This window comes from Sinocyclocheilus anshuiensis, unplaced genomic scaffold (genome assembly GCF_001515605.1).
Source record: "Sinocyclocheilus anshuiensis isolate Anshui unplaced genomic scaffold, SAMN03320099.WGS_v1.1 scaffold1386, whole genome shotgun sequence".
NCBI lineage: Eukaryota > Metazoa > Chordata > Actinopteri > Cypriniformes > Cyprinidae > Sinocyclocheilus > Sinocyclocheilus anshuiensis.
Genome location: NW_015555701.1, coordinates 414,661 through 424,700, shown reverse-complemented (window position 1 = coordinate 424,700; position 10,040 = coordinate 414,661). Strand labels below are relative to the sequence as shown.

At 42.7% G+C, this 10,040-nt stretch overlaps 2 protein-coding genes across 3 annotated transcripts in view; one reads left to right on the top strand and one right to left on the bottom strand.

Annotated features, from left to right (window-relative positions):
- vps26c (VPS26 endosomal protein sorting factor C) overlaps window positions 1–1,913 on the top strand; it is a 3,921-nt gene extending 2,008 nt beyond the window's left edge. The window contains exons 5-8 of the mRNA XM_016464533.1: window positions 317–391; window positions 460–609; window positions 786–939; window positions 1,683–1,913. Coding sequence (XP_016320019.1) covers window positions 317–391; window positions 460–609; window positions 786–939; window positions 1,683–1,765 — 462 coding nt within the window. The 3' untranslated portion in view covers window positions 1,766–1,913. The remainder of the gene's footprint in view (window positions 1–316; window positions 392–459; window positions 610–785; window positions 940–1,682) is intronic.
- A 1,742-nt stretch (window positions 1,914–3,655) lies between these two features.
- Window positions 3,656–10,040, bottom strand: part of ttc3 (tetratricopeptide repeat domain 3) — a 40,395-nt gene continuing 34,010 nt past the window's right edge. For both annotated transcript variants that reach the window (XM_016464532.1, XM_016464531.1), the window contains exons 37-46: window positions 9,851–9,919; window positions 9,048–9,144; window positions 8,858–8,961; window positions 6,637–6,721; window positions 6,434–6,535; window positions 6,164–6,351; window positions 5,227–5,353; window positions 4,910–5,047; window positions 3,913–4,005; window positions 3,656–3,837 (exon numbers count right to left, since the gene is read on the bottom strand). In XM_016464532.1, coding sequence (XP_016320018.1) covers window positions 3,706–3,837; window positions 3,913–4,005; window positions 4,910–5,047; window positions 5,227–5,353; window positions 6,164–6,351; window positions 6,434–6,535; window positions 6,637–6,721; window positions 8,858–8,961; window positions 9,048–9,144; window positions 9,851–9,919 — 1,135 coding nt within the window. In that variant the 3' untranslated portion in view covers window positions 3,656–3,705. The remainder of the gene's footprint in view (window positions 3,838–3,912; window positions 4,006–4,909; window positions 5,048–5,226; window positions 5,354–6,163; window positions 6,352–6,433; window positions 6,536–6,636; window positions 6,722–8,857; window positions 8,962–9,047; window positions 9,145–9,850; window positions 9,920–10,040) is intronic.

Below are 10,040 nucleotides of genomic sequence, written 5' to 3'. Positions count from 1 at the left end.
CACACTCACACACACTCTCTCTCACACACACACACACACACTCTCGCACACACACACTCACTCTCACACACACTCGCGCACACACTCACACACTCTCGCACACACACACTCACTCTCGCACACACACACACTCTCGCACACACTCTCGCACACACACACACACTCTCGCACACACACACACACACACTCTCTCACACACACACACTCTCACACACTCACTCTCACACACACACACACACACACACACACTCTCGCGGTACAGTCAGATGACGAGTCATGATCATGATTATAACTATAATTCTAAACCCGTTTCCAGCCACAGAAGTCTAAGCTGCAGCCGAACCCTGTGGAGTTCAGCATCACTCCGGAGACGCTGCAGAACGTGAGAGAGGTACGGAGAGCTCGTCCTCGTCCCGTCTGCGCTCTGCTCTGGCTCTGACACCTGTCTCTGTGTTTCAGAGGAGCTCCTTACCCCGCTTCCTCATCAGGGGACATCTGGACGCCACCAGCTGCGCCATCACACGACCCCTGACCGGAGAACTGCTGCTGGAGAGTTCAGAGGTCACCATCAAGAGCATTGAGCTGCAGCTGGTGCGGGTGGAGACCTGCATCATGCACACAATCACTCACACACACACACACACACACACACACACTCTCTCACTCATTCACACACACACACCCCACGCCCCCAGATCTGCTCCTGGCGCCAGTCTGCAGAACTCGCTGGCTCTGGTGTTAGTGTGGAGCCCTGCTTTGGCTCAGACGCGTGTGTTCTGTGCTCAGGCTGCGCGGAGGGATACGCCCGAGACGCCACTGAGATCCAGAGCATCCAGATCGCTGAAGGAGACGTGTGCCGTGGCCTCTCCATCCCCATCTACATGGTGTTCCCTCGCCTCTTCACCTGCCCCACTCTAGAAACCACCAACTTTAAAGTCGGTAAGGGTCCGGTTTACATTGTCAGTGCTGGATCTGTGTGTGTTTATTAATATTCAATACAGAAATCATCAGGGGCCAGTTGTTCAAAAAAGTGTAATCTGGATCAGAATGATCTGGATTTGGAAATCTCATGATTTGCTATCCAGGATCAGGTAACCCATCTTACTTTTGTGCTGGTTTTTCAAAGCAAAACTGGATTGGATCACCCTGATCCAGATACACACTTTTTCAGATTTCCAAATCTGGATTACTAGTGCTCTACGGAGCCCCTAAAGGGATGGGATGGGGGAAATAAATGCCAATGTTTTGCATTGCATTTACACAAATAACTACTTCTGACTGGTTCATATCTGATGATTGTGCCAATGTCGTTTACAATCAGTGATTAAAAAAACTACTTTAAATTGGATATATTTTGTTTGATATTGACAGCTGTTTGGGGATATATTACGTGTTAAAATGTTGTATTTTTTTGACCAGTTTTTAAGTTTTAATACATTTGTTCCTGAAATCCACCCTTCTGCTGGGATCAGAATAATCCTGTTTTTTTGGATCAACAGTATCTTACTAAAACATTTTGAACACCACAAACTGAGGATTTAATCCAGATCAGATTTTGTGATCTAATCCGAATTCAGAATCCTTTTTGTTTCTTTTGAACAACCCATTTTCAAGATTTGATCCAATCCGAAGTCCACAACCGATCAGATTGCTTTTGAACGACTTTCTTTCTTCCTCTCTAGAATTTGAGGTGAACATAGTGATCGTTCTTCAAGACGATCATCTGATAACGGAAAACTTCCCGCTGAAGCTGGTCAGAGTTTGAGAATCTGAGCTTTCTGAGAAGTTGCCATTTTCACATTAATTTACATTCTTAGACTCTTTTAACCATGAGTGAATATTTACATGCGTTTCTGTCATAAAGTGTTTATTAAAATCCTCTGCTCACCTGTGAGATATTGATTCAGTGTCATTTAAGGGATTCCCAAACTGTTTTTGTCAGCTGAACCGCTTTGAGCTGAAATATGGACTTGAAGACTCTGAGAACATTTCATTAATTTAACATTACATTTCACGCTCCTCTGATGACAGTTAATGGTCACATGACAGGCAGGTAAACATAAGATTTTACTAAAGATTTAAGATTTTTCTACTAAAGACTGGCATACAAGTGACGAGTCACTATCACCTAACTGGTGGTTGTGCAATAATTTTTCTTTTTTTTCCATTTAATCATTTAATCACCGAGAACAATAATATATTGTTTGTTTGATGCGAATTACATAAGAAATATCACGCATGCATTTTTATTATAGAAATTATTATAATTATAGAAAATGGCGATCCATGATGTGCGATAATATAAAATGAAATATATAATAAATTAAACATTACCTTAACATTATCATTAGTTTCTTCTTCTCCAAAGTGAATCGCATTTTTGAGGGCCTAAACATGCTCCAAAACTCATGAAACTTTGCACACGCGTCAGAACTGGTGAAAATTTTACATTGATATGGGTTTCAGAAGTGGATGTGGCAAATTGGCTCGATAGCGCCACCTGTAAAATATCAACGGAGTGCGCCTCGAGCTACGTTTTACGTACATGTGCGAAAGGTGTAACACACCAGTACCTACAAAAAAGTATCTTGTACCAAATCCAAAACCCATCAGGAAGTACGTTATTTTGAATTTCCTGTATGGCCCCTTAGCTGTTATTAATTCACTGTAAACCACGGCTTCTTGGGTCTTATTGCTTTAGTTTAGCCGCTTAATTACCCCTAAACATACCTGGGTATGTCACATAACCTGCTTTCTGGAATACCCCCCAGATTTGAAACACTATGCATACACTTACTGACTCGTCTCCTAGCCACCGGGACAAGACCTCAGGAACCAGACAAGTCCTCTGCACAATCTGACTCTGCTGCAGCCTAGAATTAAGCTGCTGGTCTCGTCTGGCCAGAGGAGAACGGCACACTACTTCCCTGTTTAATACTGTAAAGCTGTTTTGACACAATCTGCATTGTAAGAAGCGCTATATAAATAATGGGGACTTGACTTTGTAAACAGTCACAGAGGAAAAGGCATGCATCGCACACTAGCAGATGCTCCGATCACAACAAACTCACGCAGAAACACGGGACACGATAACAATGTGTTCCAAAATCAGCTCAAAATATCAAACGTTTGATCTCCTCTGACTGGACTGAATCAGTCTGTGACCATCAGACATGTCAGGATTTTCTATGAAATCTGCAGACTGACTCTGACTCTCAGCAACAACCTTCTCCAGACTGAAAATCAGGGCTAAAGTTGTGTAGTGTATTCCAGCTTTAAATGTATTATAATTATAGAAATAATAGTATTAAAAATTTTAGAATCAATTATTGCACTAAGAATGATATTAGTTTGACATGATTTCAATTATTTATTATCAGCTATCCCCCAGTCTGAATCTGATCTGCAGAAACACGGCACGAGCTAGCGTCTAGCGTCTAAAACACATCAACAGCAGGAGAACGCTTCTTTGGTTAAATGTTTTAATGAAGTAAAATTTCAAGGTAAAATGACAAGCAAAGGTAAAAGTGGAAGAGTAAAACCAGTTCACGTAATGAACTTTATTACAGGAATGAAAACACAGATGTGCCCTGAAAGTAAACATCACCGATTGGTCCTTAAGAGTTTCCGACACCCAAAACAAAGGTCATTACTGTGAGTGTGTGATTATGAAGATAAGACTGGTGCAGATGAACATACAGCAGGTCAGTTAAAGGCGGCGGCGGGTGCGTGGCTCCTGCGGTGTCTGCCGGGCAGCATGGGAAAGTCCTCCGGTAAGAGCGCGTGTTCTCGACAGGTCGGACACGTGCTCTGCTCCTTCAGCCACGACTTTATACACTGAAACACACACACAGAGCATCAGTCTACATCCCACAGCTGCCAGACGCTCAGCAGACAAGAGCAGAACCTCACCTCTCTGTGGAAGCTGTGGCGGCACTCCAGGACACACACTTCCTCTGGACTCATGTCCTCGTGACAGATGATGCACGGATCCTCCATGTTCAGCTGACGGCACACACACGTTCACATGCTCAGTGAGGTTAGACTTAACGCCTTTTTACACTGAATGCGAAAATTCGGCGCAACAGTGCTTCTGAATCGAAACAATAGATCCCTAAGCCAGGGCTCCAGACTGCGACTATTTTTTCTGCCTGTGCGACTAAATTGTGTGAGCGGTCGCACTGGCGCAACCACCGCGTTGTGCTGCCATTTCTGTAGCATATGAGAAACAGCAAAAGAAACTGAAAGCATAACAAACCGCACTTCTCGTTTAAACTGCGCAGCGCTTCGAGTGTAGAGCCTGGTTTATACTCGCTGCGTCAGGAGTCATACAAACATGCATGTATATATTTAAGAAAAATATGTTTATATATTAAATATATAATATAAAAGAATATAAATGTATATACACATGTAAATATTTTCAATATATATACTGTATGTGCATGTACTTATATATACATACTAAATATACACAGTACACACATATATTATGTAAACAAACTTTTATTTTGCATGCGATTAATCTTTTGACAGCACTAGTTATAAGCAAATCCATTAATATTTACATACATTTTCAAGTGTAGCTTGATGCTAATTGTACCTCTAATCATATTTTAGGATGTATTCTTGTAAGCATTATAGATAGTTTGTGTTTCTGGTGTAGAACCAAATTGAATGCAGTATATTAAGCAGCGGACGATGTTAAATCCATATACGAGATACACATCTAAGGAAAAATGCATGGTTGGTCAGCGCCACCTAGCGAGCAGGTGTGAATTAGCAGAAGGTGATCAATCGGAGTGAAAGCACCGTTCGTCAGCGATCCAGTGTGAAACGGCCTTTAGACGAGCACAGTGACTAAGTGTGTGAGTGTGTGTGAGAGAGAGTGTGTGTGTGTGATTGTTACCGCCAGCGCCGTGTTGCGATGTTTCTCCGACACGTTCTTCCACACGTGTGTGAGTGGCGGCCCGGTGGCTCTGACAGCGGTGTCAGACGGAGGAGTCATGTGACCCAGAGCGTCTCCACCCGCGAGGTTCATCTGCTCCTTCAACAAGAAGCACACCGTCACTCCACACACACACACACTCTCACTCACACACTCTCACTCACACACACACACAGACACAACACACACACACACACACACACACACACACACACACACACACACTCACACACACACACACACACACACACACACACACACACGAGACGGTTACGCACACGCATGTTCTCCTGATGGTCCAGGATGAGCTGAGCCACTCGGCTGATGACGTCATCATAGGTCAGCGTGCTGAGAGCGCCTCCACTGGACACACGGACCTCTTGGATGAACTTGCTCAGAACCCGCCTACACACAAACACACTGATCATCAACTCACCAGCGCTCAGACCACCGGAGGAGTTATCATTCATTCATGTTTCTGAAAGAATCTCTTCTGCTCAGCAAAGCTGCATTTATACAAGCACAGTAAAAACAGTGAAATATTACTAGAAATTAAAATAGCTGTTTTCAGCATCATTACTCCAGTCTTCAGTGTCACATGATCTTCAGAAATCATTCTAATATGCTGATTTGCTGCTCAAGAAACATTTCTGATTATTATCAATGTTGGAAACAGTTGTGCCGCTTCATTAAAAAGTTTCAAAAAGTTTGTGCCAAGTAAGATATTAAAAAAGAATATTTGTATTCATCAAGGGTGCATTAAATTGATCAAAAGTGCCAGTAAAGACATATATAATGTTACAAAAGATTTTTATTTTAAATAAATGCTGTTCTTTTGAACTTTCTGTTCATCTGTGAATACTGAAAAATAAAATGCATCAGTTTCCACAAAAATATTGTTCAGCACAACTGTTTTCAACATTGATAATAACCAGAAATGTTTCTTGAGCAGCAAATCAGCATATTAGAATGATTTCTGAAGATCATGTGACACTGAAGACTGGAGTAATGATGCTGAAAATACAGCTGCGCATCACAGAAATACATTACAGTTTAACACATATTCACATAGAAAACAGCCGTTTTAGATTGTAATAATATTTCAGATTTTTCCTGTTTTTGCTGTGATGTGCAGCAGCGCTGAGCAGAGTGTTTTCTCTCAGAAGCGTGCCTGACACTGCTGCTGCTGGTCTCTGTGTTGTGTTGGAGCAGCACCTGTTGTAATGAGGGAACATCATGTGGAGTCGCTCCAGGATCCGCTCGTACACAGTGAGGTGTGGCGGCGCTGGGGGCCCTTCAGGAAGTCTGTCTGTCGGTGTGCTGCGTCCTGTGCGGCCGGGAGGAAGTGACACGTACGGCCCGTAGAACTGAGCCGGCTGAGGAACCGGAGGAGGAAGCATGGCCTGCAGGACACAAACACTGATCAGAAGACGGGTGATGACCCTTGACCTTCACGTGACCCACAGAGTGAGCGGCAGCTCTCACCGGTAGAGAGGGTGCTGCGGGGATGCTGGGAACGCAGATATCAGGCAGTGAACAGAGTCTGGTGCCGCTCTTCACCTGATCCATCTGAGCCTCAAACTCCATCTGAAAGAACACACAGAGAAATCCAGAGCTCGTTAAGCAGAATGGATTGGGCTCGGTCTCAACACACAGCAAGCTGTCTCTGGTAACAGAAGGAAGCTCACCTGCATCCTGTTGATTTTGTCTTCAGCGTCGCACATGTGTTTCTTCCAGTCGTCTATGGCTGACAGCAGAGCACCGGAGGGGAAACTGCAGCACAATTAACATCAGACACATCTAGGGGTGTGCGATATTGGCAAAAAATATCGCAATAATTCCTGGGATTTTATTGATAACGATAATCAGACTATTTTGCTGAGTGTGTTATTGTGCTGATATCTTAACGACTGTCGTGGACAGCTGACTCTAAAGACATTATTCACAGCACTGACAGAAATTAATCTTTTCCAATAAGTTTCAATTGATTTTTACATTTTATGGGCATCTTTACCTTTATAAAGCCTATTTTTCTAAAAGTGCGCATCATCTTTTGAGTCAAATTCTTACATTTCATCAGTGAATTAGAATAATAAGACATTTGGGCTGTTACCAAGCAAATTAAATCAGTATCAATAAAATTCATCTTTGCAATGCAGAGGAAACACAGCAGCTGCATCTGAAGAGGTGTTTAGACGTGTTTACACAGTTTAATGCAGGACATGAATGCATTTAACCTGCAGTTACACATGCAGAAATGTTTTGATATATTAAAACCTTGAATACTGATATTTGAAATTATTCAAAAAAATGAAAAGATACTTTAAATGTGAAATTAAAACCGCCAGTAGGTGGCAGCAAGTCACTGTTAATAAGTGAGTGATTGCGATTGAACTGAATCATTTAAACGGTTGATTCATTCAGGAACGAAACACCGTCATGTTGCTCAAAACAGTGCTGTGGCTGTGTTTGGAGGTATTTTTGTTGGTAAAATAGAGCACTACAGGCAATATGGCGTCTAAAACATAAGTCTCTTAATTAACTTCTTGTTTATTGAACTGTTGCATAAAATCAGTATCACATTTGTAATCATGTTGACTTTTAGAGGTGAAAACTGGCACTCTTCGTGTGATATTGACTAACTTTCTTTCTGTGGTATTTTTACCCGTCTGTCTGTGTCTAACTATGTCTGTGTGCGTGTGTGTGACAGACTGTGCTCGCCGAGTGTGTGCGTCTGTGTGTGTCAGACTGTGCTTGCTGAGTGTGTGACAGACTGTGCTCGCTGAGTGTGTGTGTTTGTGTGAGAGAGAGACAGACTGTGCTCGCTGAGTGTGTGTGTGTGTCTGTGTGTGTCAGACTGTGCTCGCTGAGTGTGTGTGTGTGTGAGACAGACTGTGTTCGCTGAGTGTGTGCGTGTCTGTGTGTGACAGACTGTGCTCGCTGAGTGTGTGTGTGTCTGTGTGTGTGAGGTCCCCACAAGGATAGCAAACCAGACATGTGTGTGTGTGTGTGTGTGTATGACAGACTGTGCTCGCTGAGTGTGTGTGTGTCTATGTGTGAGACAGACTGTGCTCGCTGAGTGTGTGTGTGTGTGTCTGTGTGTGAGACTGTGCTCGCTGAGTGTGTGTGTGTGTGTGTGTGAGACAGACTGTGCTCGCTGAGTGTGTGTGTCAGACTGTGCTCGCTGAGTGTGTGTGTGTGTGTGTGTGAGTGTGAGACAGTGAGAGAGAGACAGACTCTGCTCGCTGAGTGTGTGTGTGTGTGTGTGTGTGTGTGTGTGTGAGAGACAGACTGTGCTCGCTGAGTGTCTGTGTCTATGTGTGTGTGAGTGCGTGTGTGTGACAGACTGTGCTCGCCGAGTGTGTGTCTGTGTGTGTGTGTGAGTGTGTGTGTCACAGAGAGAGAATGAGACAATCAACATGAACGGCGCCAAGTCTTTCACAAAACATAGCTAACTTGGGGACATCATAACTAGCCACCATATATTGATTTACAGTCTTAAATATCCCTGCGTCCCAATGTGCATACTATCCACCCTATCTGCCCTAAATAGTATTGAAAATGACTATCATCACAGAATTTAGCATGGATAGCATTTATCGGGTTGTGCGTCAGTAATAATGGTCTGTGGGGAAACACAGTGTTCTGTATGTAGTTACAGTAAATGGACTAAACGAAGAAATCGATGATTTTTTTGTATTCGAGTTACTCAAGGAATCGTTTCAGCCCTAGAATCGTGCAGTGATAGAACGCACTGTAAATGCATGCGCTCTGTAAGAGTGTTTTGTTTGGTTTTTGTGATATAACAACAAATAAACAACAATTCTGATATTATTCGCAGATGATATATATTGCACAGCCCTACTCACATCACGTGTAAATCACTCTGAACACCAGTGTGAGCCCTACCTGAGCGACGCCTCCGTCAGGTGTTTGACCACCATCTTCCCTTCAGAGACACTCATCCAGAGCCGCCGCAGCGCGTGTTCACGTCTGCTCTGCAGGACACACAGCTGAAGCACACACACACACACACACACCGGCGTCACTGCGGTGTCCAGGAATGAACACACCCTCAACACACGGCTGAAAGACTCACCTGAGCCATCATGGATCTCCTCTGGGCCTTCACACACGCGTCTCTGAAGCGCTTGATCTCCTCCTCCAGATGCAGACGCTCAGACGCACACTGGTTACTGCAGGACACAGATAATGCATCAGTATGACACACACACACACACGTCAGTTTTATTGATAGAGCACTTTTTATAGTACACATTGTTTCAGAGCAGCTTCATTTTTTCATGATGTAAACATCCAATTATTCACAACAATCCATTTAGAGCTGTGCGATAATATGGTTTACATTTGACAACAATATTCAAGCAGTTGAGATCTGCATTATGATATATATATCATGTGAATGTACTGTATGCATGTGGACAAAAGTGGATTTACCTACAGTAGCTGTGAGTTGGGGTTAGTAATGTGTTGCGTGTTTATATGGAAAGTTTTGATTCTGTAAGGTTTTTTTCAGTTTATATTAATTTGTTGTAGTGACGAGCCTAATTACTATTTAGTGATGTGCATCACAGATAAATGATTTCGGTTAGATTACCCACATAAACAATACAAGAGACATTCTCAAATACATACACACTGGAAACTAAAAGTTTAGAATAATTCAGTTTTTCAAAATCACTTCTAATCACCAAAGCTGCAATTATTTGATCAAAATACAGTAAAAACAGTAATATTCTGAAATACTATCTATAAAGATAAAATTTAAAACAACCATTAAAAAATAAAACATTCACCATTACTTTTTCAAAGGTTGTTTAATTTGAACTGGTATTGATGCAAAGGTTTATACTGTATAAGATAACAGGTGTTCAGACTCACCTGACATCCAGGAATCGTTCCAGTTCTGCCTGATACTCTTTATTCTTCACACTGATGTCTCTGGTGTAACTACAGAAAACACACACAGCTTCATTCAGCCGTAAAACAGCAGCTCACATGACTGTGTGTGTGTGTGTGTGTGTGTGTGTGTGTGTGTGTGTGTGAGAGAGTGAGTGTGTGTGTGTGAGAG